The sequence below is a fragment of the Aquarana catesbeiana genome, linkage group LG04 (genome assembly GCF_042186555.1).
Source record: "Aquarana catesbeiana isolate 2022-GZ linkage group LG04, ASM4218655v1, whole genome shotgun sequence".
In the NCBI taxonomy this organism is placed as follows: Eukaryota; Metazoa; Chordata; class Amphibia; order Anura; family Ranidae; genus Aquarana; species Aquarana catesbeiana.
Genome location: NC_133327.1, coordinates 18,345,393 through 18,358,852, shown reverse-complemented (window position 1 = coordinate 18,358,852; position 13,460 = coordinate 18,345,393). Strand labels below are relative to the sequence as shown.

The 13,460-nt window shown below is 44.4% G+C and overlaps 1 protein-coding gene across 1 annotated transcript in view; it reads right to left on the bottom strand.

Moving 5' to 3' along the window:
- The window catches only part of SCARA5 (scavenger receptor class A member 5), a 430,857-nt gene that overhangs the window by 402,173 nt on the left and 15,224 nt on the right, over positions 1-13,460 (bottom strand). Inside the window, exon 2 of the mRNA XM_073624887.1 lies at positions 7,933-8,059. Coding sequence (XP_073480988.1) covers positions 7,933-8,044 — 112 coding nt within the window. The 5' untranslated portion in view covers positions 8,045-8,059. The remainder of the gene's footprint in view (positions 1-7,932; positions 8,060-13,460) is intronic.

Genomic DNA, 13,460 nt, shown 5'->3' with positions numbered 1-13,460 from the left:
GCAGATAAGGCACCAAGTGAGTTTAATTGCCACCTTAATCAGCCACAGAACCTGTGTAATTAATGTGTGTCCTGGATTAAAGGGATGATGTGGCAACCCTACTGTAATTGTAACCACAATTACTGTACACTCACAGTCTGCTCTGCTCTGGGTGCCTGGTGGGAGGTCATCTCGTCAGGAGTCGGGACTCAGGAGGCCTCAGCCTGGCTGGCCTGTAATGCACAGTGCTGCTCTGCTCTTACCCTCACTCTCAGGTCTCTGGCATCGGTACGCTTGCTTGCTGGGAACAGATTGCAGAAGTAGGCAGAGCTCCGTGAAAAAACGGAAGTCAGTTCACGAGGGTAAATGTCCCTGCCTCACATTTTCATCCTGTTTTCATTCTTTAATTAAAACGGATCTGATTTTCGTCATAGTTTATGTTAGTGGACGAAAATGTGCTGCGATTTTTGTTTTGTTTTCATCACTGCAAAAATGCCGAAATCCTTGACGAAAACGTTTTAGTTGTCGAAATTAAAACTGCTCATTATGGAAAGTGACACCTTAAAGTGGAGTTCCACCCAAAAGTGGAACTTCCACTCATTAGATTCCTCCCCCCCTCCGGTGACACAGTTGGCACCTTTCAGGGGGGAGGGGGGTACAGATACCTGTATATTACAGGTATCTGTACCCACTTCCGGCGTAGATAGCCGCAGAATCTGCGGGTATTTACGCCACATCCTGTTCCCCCCCCCGCTGCCTGCTGGGAAACACACGGGTCCCAGAGGCAGCAGGGACCATTCGTATTGCGCTGCGCGACTCGCGCATGCGCAGTAGGGAACCGGGAAGTGAAGCCGCACGGCTTCACTTCCTGATTCCCTTACCGAAGATGGAGGCGGCAGCACCCGAGGACGGAGAGACGCTTCGGCCTCGGGTGCCGACATCGCGGGCGCCCTGGACAGGTAAGTGTCCATGTTTTAAAAGTCAGCAGCTGCAGTATTTGTAGCTGCTGACTTTTAAAAAATTTTTTTTCGGTGCCGCTCCGCTTTAATGCTATACCGTTTAGGCATATACAGTACCATTGGCAGCCTCTAGGGGCATGAGCCACCAACTCTCCAGGTCACTTTGTAAACCCTGCCCACGAGTATATCACCTCTTATGTTACAGGGAACAAAGGTGAGCTAGGAGACATGGGACATCGGAGAGCTAACTATACTACTTATTTTACAGAGAACGAAGGGAAACAATCAAGAGAGAGAACGACGGGGGACAATCAAGAGAGAGAACGAAGGGGAACATCAAGAAGTGAGTATAATGATTCTTCTATTATAGGAAACACGAGCCTGAGTAGGGTGGAAGGCAAGGGACACTAGAGCAGGCAGTTTACTACCTCTTTTGTTACAGAGAATCAAGGGAAATTAGGAGACAATGGGCACTGAAGAGGTGAGTATATTTGTTCTAAAACAGGAAATGGAGGGATGGTTATAGACAAAGAGGTGTGTATAATACCTCTTCTATTACAGGAAACAGAGGGTAAGCAGGAGACATGGGGCACTGAAGAGGTTAGTATAATGCATTTTCTTTTACAGAGAATAGAGGGTGGATAGAAGACAGGGGACACCAGAGAGGGAAGTATAATATCTCTTCTATTACAAGGAATGGAGGGGTGGTAGGTGATGGGGACAAATAATACCTCTTCTATAACATTAAATGGAAGTGCGGCAGGGAATATGAGACACCTAATTGGTGACTTACTGTACTACTTCTAATATAGACAATAGAGGGGAGGTAAGAGACAGTGGACACCAGAGAAGGGAGTATAGTACCTCTTCTATTACAGGGAATGGAGGGGATGTAGGAGACACAGGACACCAGAAAGGGGAGTATAATGCCTCTTCTATTACATGAAATGGAGGGGAGGTAGGAGACACAGGACACCAGAGAGGGGAGTATAATACCTCTTCTATTACATGGAATGGAGGGGAGGTAGGAGACACAGGACACCAGAGAGGGGAGTATAATACCTCTTCTATTACATGGAATGGAGGGGAGGTAGGAGACACAGGACACCAGAGAGGGGAGTATAATACCTCTTCTATTACATGGAATGGAGGGGAGGTAGGAGACACAGGACACCAGAGAGGGGAGTATAATACCTCTTCTATTACAGGGAATGGAGGGGAGGTAGGAGACACAGGACACCATAGAAGGGAGTATAATACCTCTTCTATTACATGGAATGGAGGGGAGGTAGGAGACACAGGACACCAGAGAGGGGAGTATAATACCTCTTCTATTACATGGAATGGAGGGGAGGTAGGAGACACAGGACACCAGAGAGGGGAGTATACTTTTTCTTCTATTACAGGGAATGTAGGGGAGGTAGGAGACACAGGACACCAGAGAGGAGAGTATAATACCTCTTCTATTACAGGGAATGGGCAGGAGATAGGAGACACAGGACACCAGAGAGGGGAATATAATACCTCTTCTATTACAGGGAATGGGCAGGAGGTAGGAGACACAGGACACCAGAGAGGGGAGTATAATACCTCTTCTATTACAGGGAATGGAGGGGAGGTAGGAGACACAAGACACCAGAGAGGGGAGTATAATACCTCTTCTATTACGGGAATGTAGGGGAGGTAGGAGACACAGGACACCAGAGAGGTGAGTATAATACCTCTCCTATTATGGGAATGTAGGGGAGGTAGGAGACACAGGACACCAGAGAGGTGAGTATAATACCTCTTCTATTACAGGGAATGGAGGGGAGGTAGGAGACACAGGACACCAGAGAGGGGAGTATACTTTTTCTTCTATTACAGGGAATGTAGGGGAGGTAGGAGACACAGGACACCAGAGAGGAGAGTATAATACCTCTTCTATTACAGGGAATGGGCAGGAGATAGGAGACACAGGACACCAGAGAGGGGAATATAATACCTCTTCTATTACAGGGAATGGAGGGGAGGTAGGAGACACAGGAAACCAGAGAGGGGAGTATAATACCTCTTCTATTACAGGGAATGGAGGGGAGGTAGGAGACACAGGACACCATAGAAGAGAGTATAATACCTCTTCTATTACAGGGAATGGGGAGGAGGTAGGAGACACAGGACACCAGAGAGGGGAGTATAATACCCCTTCTATTACAGGGAATGGAGGGGAGGTAGGAGACACAGGACACCATAGAGGGGAGTATAATACCTCTTCTATTACAGGGAATGGAGGGGAGGTAGGAGACACAGAACACCATAGAAGGAAGTATAATACCTCATCTGTTACAGGGAATGGAGGGGAGGTAGGAGACACAGGACACCATAGAGGGGAGTATAATACCTCTTCTATTACGGGGAATGTACGGGAGGTAGGAGACACAGGACACCAGAGAGGGGAGTATAATTCTTCTTCTATTACAGGGAATGGAAGAGTGGTTTGAGACGCAGGCACAAGAGAGGTGAAACCAATACCTACTCTATTACAATAAATAGAGGAAGGGTAGAAGATAGGGGACCATTGGAGAGTCGAGTATAGCACCTCTGCTATAAGCAGAGAATAAAGGTGAGGTGGGGGTCATGAGAAAACTCACAAGTGAGTATACTACCTGTTATTTTACAGAGAACTAAAGGGAAATAGGAGACACTGGACACTGGAGAGTTGAGTATAGTAACACTTCTATACCAGAAAATGAAGATGTGGCAGGAGACATGAGACACCTAATTGGTGAATATACTACTTCTATTACAAAAAATGGAGGAGAGGTAGGAGACACTGGACATCAGAGATGTGAGTTTATAACCTCTTCTATTACAGGTAACAGAAGGGTGGTAGGAGACACAGGACACCCGAGAGGGGAGTATAATACCTCTTCTATTACAGGGAACGGAGGCGAGGTAGGAGACATTAGACATCTAAGAGGTGAATATACTACTTCTATTACAGGGAAATGAGGAGTAGTAGGAGACACAGGACACCAGAGAGGGGAGACGGGAGTATAATACCTCTTCTATTACAAAGAATAGAAGGAAGGTACACAGTACACCAGAGAGGTCATCATAATAACTCTTCTCTTGTAGGAAATGTTTCAAATGATTTTTGTGTAGAATCTGAGCTTCTTTACCTCTACTGATCCATCTAAAGGCATTTTAACCTAATACTGATAGTCAGCTGACACACTCTGGCCGAACGATGTGTGTCCCTGGCGTATGAGCGGTAAAAAAATGTTGGATCTGCATCTGATAGTTCTGCCAACTTGAATTATGTAAAATATTTATCAAGTATGTTTGTCTCTGAATATCTTCCTCTATACAGTATTTATTGAAAACAGGAGAAGCAAAACCCTGTCAAAGAAACAAATACAAAATACATTTCTGTTTTCTATGTGTAAGATGAGAGAAGTGCACTGTTTTCTGGAAGCAGTGTTTGGCAGAAATGTCAATGATTCCGATTTTGGTCTACTGTAATCCTAAAGGTCTACCGCACTGCACACTAACCACAGGGGGTCACTCGCCTGGCACTGCCACCATTAATAGAGTGCCTTGTATTTTTTTCAACGAATAGAAGGTGTTCTCGGATTGGATGAGGTGGAGAGGAGGGGCGGTGATGTCATGATATCCACAGCCCTCTTTGTGTGATGGCAAAACCATCCCATTGGCTGTCCATCCACAAGGTCCTCCCATGCTCCAGAACTGACGGGGGGACTGGTTGGTGCAAGTACAGGTTGTAGAACTTGATCACCAGTCTCCACTGGAAGAGGCACTGTTGAGGGACAATTAACAGTGGACAGGTAAGCAAAAAAGTGGGTTAGAAGGTTTTTTTTTTTTAAATAATCGTGAATGGGTGGGGTGGCAAATTGGCCTAAAGATGGGATTTCAGTGATTAGTAATTTTGCCCTACAAAGGCAGGACCTTGGTTTCAAAAATGAAGGCTTTTGTTTGGTTGATACTAATGTACATACAGTAAGTCCACATAAAAATAATCTAGTTTGGTGCAGGAACTGATGTATGGTCTTATCACTCTGCTTGATGTTCTGGAGAATATGCTATAGAAATGAATTCAATCAATTTCTAGCAGGTTTCAAAGTCTCTTTAAAACAAAAAAAAAATTAAAAAAACATTTCTTTGGTATGAGGTCACCAGTAAGAACCAAAGTAAAAATAACCGTTACATCAGCCAGTCTTGGCCTAAGAGATGTTTACACCAGACCTGATCCCTGTGTTTTCCCATATGGCAGACATGGTGGGTGCTGGTATGTTGTCTTACATTGGTGTAACCCTCTCCAGCTGCCCGCCCATGGCTAAGACATACCATGTTCCTTCCAGGGAACACAGCTCTCAAAGTCCCTTGCTGAGTTCTGTCTGAGCATGAGAGTTCAGTCCTTGGCACAAGCAGCGATCTTCACACGTTCACTGACCTCGAATGTCTAATGGAATGGGCAGAAACACTTCAAACGAAGGATTGTGTAACTCAAAACGGCTTAGCTAAGCATCAAGACTATTTTTTTGTAAGCTTTTGGTATGTGGAAGAAGAACCTCATAAACTACAGAGAAACACAGCAGGGCATGCACAGGTGTAGAGTTTAGGAGAACCTGTTATAAACTGAAAGTCTTCGAAGCTGCATTGGGACGAATATGGGTGTTTTTTTTTTTTTTTTTAAAGATGCAGGTTCCTGGGCTGTCATGTAGACAGTATCTTGCTAGGTCCCAGAACCCAAACCTTTACATATCAGTAGGGGAAAAAGTAACAAGCTGAGTTCATAGATAAATAGAAAGCACTATCCGACTCCTGTAAGCCTTTCTGGCTACCTTTCATTACACCTCGACAGCCTCCAAATCCTTCTCTAGAGTTTCTGAGGATTGAAAAAAATGAACCTGGGCACCACATTCCATGAAGCAATGAGGGCTGCAATGAGGGCTGCTTGGTGAACTATTGGGAGATGTCCACCATGGCCATGTAGAACATTTTTGGAAGCTGAGATCTGCACAAGAATTCTTGAAGCTGTTGGATCCCCACTGGAGTTAGCCAGTACATCTACAATCTCCATATGAAGTTTCATTGCCAGCATCTAACGCAGCACAGGTTCACTTCAACTCCTTTATGACTGGGGTATATTGTACTTTCATGAGGTTCTTATGGACAGAAAGTGTTTGCCTTCCCCAATGGGGACACCACTTACCCACCCTAACCCCCCCACCCAAAAAAAAAGTTCTAGATACATTTTTGAAGCTCTAGTTTAATCTGCCGATATTTTGCCTCTCCTGCCCCTACCAACCACATGCTTATGCCATTTTTTTAAAAATACAACCATTTTCATTACATACCGTAGAGTGGGAGGAAAGACTAGACGATGATGGACAATCACCAGCAGGAAATGAGGAGTTTTCTATCTGACTTGCTGCAGCATCTAATGCACATTGTGAGAAGCTCACAGTGTACAGTGAAATCAGAATAAGTACTTTCAGTACAGGAGAGGAGCCTTTAGGCAGGTGCAGTCTACTTTTTTCATTGTAAGTGGCACTCTTCTGCAGCGGCATTGCAGAATTGAGGAAGTTAAGAGGAACTTGGTTCCTCTATGGTTTCCTGGATCATTGGGGAAGCTATCTTATTGGATGATGCCCCATATGACTCTGGCAGCCATCTTGAGTCAGGAAGAGCCTATTTAAGGCCCTGGCTCCCAGGCTTGGAGCGCATTTCGCATGTGGGTAGTGTAGGGATAGTACTTCATAGTCCCATCGAACACATTCCTGGATAAGCTCACGAAAATGGGTGCTGCAGCAACAACCAGCTGGATACTGGTTCAAGTCACAATGAAGATATTTGCCAGCACACCATGGAATGACGTAGATAGCATCCAAACATGTAATTTATTGCATGATCACAACACAAGGAGAGTGCAACATTTCAGAGTCACACAGGACCCCTTCGTCAGGCATGTGATCACATGCCTGACGAAGGGGTCCTGCGCAACTCCGAAACGTTGCACTCTCCTTGTGTTGTGATCATGCAATAAATTACACGTTTGGACGCTATCTATGTCATTCCATGGTGTGCTGGCAAATATCTTCATAGTGTAGGGATAGGTCACCCGTCTGACAAGTACAGTAATTAACATCAGGAAGAGGTTCCAAACAAGTAGGGAAAGGATAGGGACACACCATCCTTGCTGGAAACCTCCCCATTTGGATACGGACCAGCCAGGCTGCATTCCGCCCCTCAGGACAGATGCTGTCGACACATCGGAGACTTGCTCTGCTACACATTGCTAAAATTGCCAAGAGTGTTCCTGGTTTGATGCCTTCCACCTGGGTTTGTTGTGAATTTCTGGATTCTGCATTAATACAAGTTTGTGTTTACTGCTACCGGACTAAGCTGCACCTTCCTACAAGCTTGTAAAACTGTGCAAGAGTGAGGGAAAGGCTAGGGTGCAGATTTAAGCCCAAAGACACACACACACATATTTGTTTAAAATTATCATATGAAGAATAATAGTATTATGTAGCACCACCCATCACTCCATCCATCCATGGATGTTTCTGCCACATAGTCAAATTATGTTTTTTCTTTTGAGCAACACTATGATAACCACACCATCCTGGTATCAAGAATTGAGCTCCACAGGGTGTTGAGAGTGACCCCCTCTTTCCACCACATGCATATTCTCAGTCATAATCGACACTTTGGAGTGCACCATTTTTCCATTCTAAGCACTCACCATTAGGCATACAAGGTATGGAGAAGCATTCTTTCAATGGGGATACCTGTTCAATTGTGTAAAAGAGGATTCCCCCTCTCATTTCTTTTTGTGTCCATAGGGCAGGAAGTAAATGAAAATCCTCCCAAGGAACACAGATGGCAAAGACAAAAACTGCTAGGATTCTAACACTCCCTTTCTCTATGTAAAAGGAATGTGGTGGCTTTGGATTATTTCAGTGAACATAAGCAAACCAGTACTTACATCCATCACACAGGTTCATCTTGGAGAGATTTTTCCCATCAAAGGTCTCTTCGAACACAGATCCATTCTCTTTCTCATCAAATGTATGGAGATACATGGCTTTATTTTCCATTGTGCTTGGCTGAGTCTATGTAGAAAACATATAGAGAAGACATGACTTAAAGAGAAATTCCAGACATTTTTTTCTTCCTAGTTTCCTGCTCATTAACAATACTCTTAAAGGTGAATGACATGGGAGTTCCTAAATGAACAAGCACGCAACATTTCCTCAATGGCATTAGGAGTTTATTGTTTAATGCATTACCCAAGTTGCCCTTTAAATATATATTAGGAAAATTTTAATTATCAGATCAAAAATATCACAATATCAAGTTATGTCTTTGCCGAATCACATAAACATAGCAGAGAAAAGATCAAATTCATGTTTATGTAAATAGAGTGAGGAGGGATGGAAGGAAGAAGTAATTTTCATTGTTAGTCTGGAAAAAAAAATACATTTAGCGGTCATTGCCCTTTGGTCTAATCTTTTTATCTCCTGGATATGAGAAATCCGGCTATTTATCAGAAGAACGGAATACGTCCAGGCTAGCGGACGCATCCAATTCAGCTTTGGAGTTATCTAGGAACGATCGGTTATGTTATGATACCCCTATCCAAACCAGAATGGGAATGTAGACCCACGGTGTGTTTTATTTGACTCTCAGCATATTATTTTAGGATTTGGGTTTCAGAGAACGTTTCGAATAAACATTATATGTGCCAAAGTTTTCATTAGAAAAGGTGACCCACGCAAACTGGGGTGGGGAGTGCTGGTGAGACGTAATACTAAAATATTAACCGAGAACTAAAATCTCAAATTAAAATGGATATTTTTGCAGCCCCTGATTATTGGACCAGTTGTGTGGTCACAAAGAAGGTCTTTCCCCAAAGTAATATTTGGGACCATCCCAAATATATCCCTTTTCTTCAAAAGCTTTCCCCTAGACTTTGCCTACCTTTTCCTAACCATTAGATGTTTGTCCCTGTCAATACATCATCTACACTGTGGGAGTGCCAAAATGACCCAGTAGGGGGCTATATATAGTCCAAGATGGCTGCCCAAATCTCAGGAGATGTCCAGTCAGACACAGGCTCCCCCAAGATGTTTACCTTAAGCCCAGTGGGAGGCTGACGTGCCCCCCTCCCCACATTCTTTTTGCTGCTGCTTGTCTTGGGTAAGAACTTGGAGCTGAGACAAGCATCAGATGTTGAGCAGTTATTGTCAGGCAGCCTCGTAGCTAGACTTACACAGCGTGTTGAAAAGGGACAAAGTACTAGATGTACAGTGTTTCCTATGGGACAAAAAATTGAAATGAGAGTTCTTCTTTAAAGCTCCTAATGGGTTCCTATCCTTTGGCTTTGTGTGGCAGCCAGTGGCACATGAAACACTGTGCAAGTAGAGGGAAGAATGGATTCTACTTAGTATCAATGAATCCTGGAGGCTGTAATATCCCATAGTCAATAAAAAGCAAAGCTGAAAGCAGGTTCACTCTTCCAAGAAAGGGATCCAAAACACATCTCAAACTCAACCGTGAACCACTACAAGAAATGAAAGATTAAGGCTTTTTGGAATGACCTTTACAGTCTACAGGCTGGATTATTATTGGAACTCTGTAAGTAGATCTCAAACATGCATATCAACCTAAGAATATTTCTAAACTCGAAGCTTGAGCCAAGAAGGAACACCAAATTCCTCAAACAAGAACAGAAAGTCTGTTAGCTTACTATAGCAACATTTTGGGGATGTGTTTTCTGCCAAAGAGAAAGGATCTAACTCACAAGGTGCCCGTAGTTTTGCACTCATTTTTTCCCCTCCACTACATTCAGAAAATAAGCAAGAGCACCCAGTTTGCTTTAAAGCATGTGGGGAGGAGCGGTGTGGTGCAGAGGCAATAAATACACAGAGTCCAGTTGCAGAGAACAGGACTTGTATTAATGCAAAATCCAGTAATTCACAACAACCCGATGGAAAGACACACAATCAAGAACACTCACAGCAAATAACAGCGATGTGTAGCGGAGCAGGTGTCAGATGTGCAGACAGCTTCCGTCTTTAGGGGCGGAATGCAGCCTGGCCAGTCAGTATCCAAATTGGGAGGTTTCCAGGAAGGATGGCGTGTCCCTATCATCTACCTACGTGTCTGGAACCACCTGTCCCTACACTACCCACACATGAAATGTTCACCAAGCCTGGGAGCCAGGGCCTTAAATAGGCTATGCCTGAACCAAGATGGCTGTCAGAGCCACACCTGGATCACTTCTTCAGTGACTCAGGAAGCCATAGAGGAGCCATTTTCTTCTTAAATTTCTCTCCAGTTGTGGTTGATAACCACCTACAGTGGAGAAAATAGACTGCACCTGCCTACAAGCATTCTTCTTTTAGAGATTGCCTAGATCCCCTCCATTTTTCCATTTACACATGGGGGGTAGCAAGTACCTGCTCCCAACTCTTTATTCTCAAGCTAGTCAAGGATAACTTTTGCTGGGTCCACCAAGAAATCCCACCTCCTGCCCACAGCCTCCTTGCATCATGACATGCATCCCAGGTGTCTTCAGGACAGTCTCATTCAGTCAGCACATCTCACGCATGTGCTGTAAGGTGCCAGCTGTGACTGATCAGAAAGTCGACACCCAAATTCAAGATGGCAGCATGGGATCAAAGACAGTGCTGAAGGCTTTGGGTTGTAGGAAAACAGTGCTGGACTTCTTGGGCTAGTAAGTATGTGTTTTGTAAAGGTCAGCAGCTACAGTATGGTTTTCAGACCCAGGTGAACATTCTCTTTGTTCTTCTTTCACACATCAGGACATACTTACATGCCCTGTTAAGCCCCAGAAGTTGAAGGAAGTACCCATCAACTCAAGTTACAGAGTAGATTGTGACTTACTCCATGCATTAGTGCTGTCACAGCAGAGTCCATAGCCCTGTAGGAACTCCAGGAACTCATAGATTATCCAGGACTTTCCTTCTTGGCAGCTAAATTGAGCAGCTGGGAAGAAAAAAGTGGATACTTGTGTGTTGCCGGAAGGTTAAGCAAACCAATGTGGGCAAAGCACAACTTCACATTAAAGCTTGTAAGAGGTGGTCCAAGTAATGCCTCCTGGTGACTGGAGCTGTTAAGCTAGCTCTCCAGTCCCAGACGCTTATAGTTTTGCAAGGATGACTTCTGGAGGATTGGCCACCTCACTGGTTCTACTACATTGTTCTTCTTCCCTAAATGGCTCGAAGCCTCAGCAGGAGTACACTTTCGCCTAATTTGAGGCTTCAGTAGAAATGTGGTTCCAAGTGAATTGCGTTTACACTGAGGTCCATGATACACAGGTGACAAAGAAGGTGCAACAAGAAAAGATACCGTCCACCACCCTGGACTAATCTCTCCATTACCCTACCAGTACTCCTACCCCAGAAATTACTGCTCCCCCCCCCCCCCAGGTATTGGCTGTGATTAATAAAGGCACCAATCTTTATAACACAGTGATGAAACAGAAACTGTCCACATATGTGGCACAGAAGTACTTATCTACAGTATCTCACAAAAGTGAGTACACACCTCACATTTTTGTAAATATTTTATTATATCTTTTCATGTGACAACACTGAAGAAATTACACTTTGCTACAATGTAAAGTAGTGAGTGTACAGCTTGTATAACAGTGTAACTTTGCTGTCGCCTCAAAATAACTCAACATACAGCCATTAATGTCTAAACCACTGGCAACAAAAGTGAGTACACCCCTAAGGGAAAATGTCCAAATTGGGTCCAATTAGCCATTTTTCCTCCCCGGTGTCATGTGACTTGTTAGTGTTACAAGGTCTCAGGAGTGAATGGGGAGCAGGTGTGTTAGATTTGGTGTTATTGCTCTCATTCTCTTGTACTGGTCACTGGAGGTTCAACATGGCACCTCATGGCAAAGGACTCTCTAAGGATCCGAAAAAAAAAGAATTGTTGCTCTATATAAAGATGGCCTAGGCTATAAGAAAATTGACAAGACCCTGAAACTGAGCTGCAGCATGGTGGTCAAGACCATACAGCGGTTTAACAGGACAGATTCCACTCAGGACAGGCCTCACCATGGTTGACCAAAGAAGTAGTGTACGTGCTCAGCGTCATATCCAGAGGTTGTCTTTGGGAAATAGACGTATGAGTGCTGCCAGCATTGCTGCAAAGGTTGAAGGGGTCCCCGGTCAGCCGGTCAATGCTCAGACCATACGCCGCACACTGCATCAAACTGGTATGCATGGCTCTCATTCCAGAAGGAAGCCTCTTCCAAAGATGATGCACAAGAAAGCCAAAAACAGTTTGCTGAAGACAAGCAGACTAAGCACATGGATTATTGGAACCATGTCCTGTGGTCTGATGAGACCAAGATAAACGTATTTGGTTCAGATGGTGTCAATCGTGTGTGGCGGCAACCAGGTGAGGAGTACAAAGACAAGTGTCTTGCCTGCAGTCAAGCATGGTGGTGGGAGTGTCATGGTCTTGGGCTGTATGAGTGATGCCGGCACTGGGAAGCTACAGATCATTGAGGGAACCATGAATGCCAACATCTACTGTGACATACTGAAGCAGAGCATGATCCGCTGCCTTCGGAGACTGGGCTGCAGGGCAGTATTCCAACATGACAACAACCCCAAACACACCTCCAAGATGACCACTGCCTTGCTAAAGAAACTGAGGGTAAAGGTGACGGACTGGCCAAGCATGTCTCTAGACCTAAACCCTATTGAGCATCTGTGGGGCATCCTCAAATGGAAGGTGGAGGAGCGCAAGGTCTCTAACATCCCCCAGCTCCATCATGTCGTCATGGAGGAGTGGAGGAGGACTCCAGTGGCAACCTGTGAAGCTCTGGTGAACTCCATGCTCAAGACGGTTAAGGCAGTGCTGGAAAATAATCTTGGCCACACAAAAAATTGACACTTTGGGCCCAATTTGGACATTTTCACTTAGAAGTGTACTCACTTTTGTTACCAGAGTTTTAGACATTAATGGCTGTGTGTTGAGTTATTTTGAGGGGACAGCAAATTTACACTGTTATACAAGCTGTACACTCACTACTTTACAAAGTAGCAAAGTGTCATTTTAAGGGTGTTGTCACATGAAAAGTTGGAATAAGATATTTACAAAAATGTAAGGGGTGTACACACTTTTGTGAAATACTGTATATACATGGTACACAGTAGATCAGATTGAGACTTCGCAAGGAAGGGGGTATTGTGGTACTCACACATCAGCTATACAATCCTCAATGTAAGGCCTATGTCCTCCCATGTTTAGGGATGAGCCAATGGTTTGGTCCGAACTTTGGCTGCTCAAGCTCTCGGATGAATGCCCAAACCTTTGCTCGCTCAGCCCCCTTGTTCAGTGGGAGCAGAAAAATCATATAAAGAAGTGGTGGCTCTACTACTTCCCACTAACAGTGGTTCCTAAGGAAGCCCCAGGTGTTTGCATCTGCGACATCCCTAGGAACCACTGGCATCAACAGGAATCTTA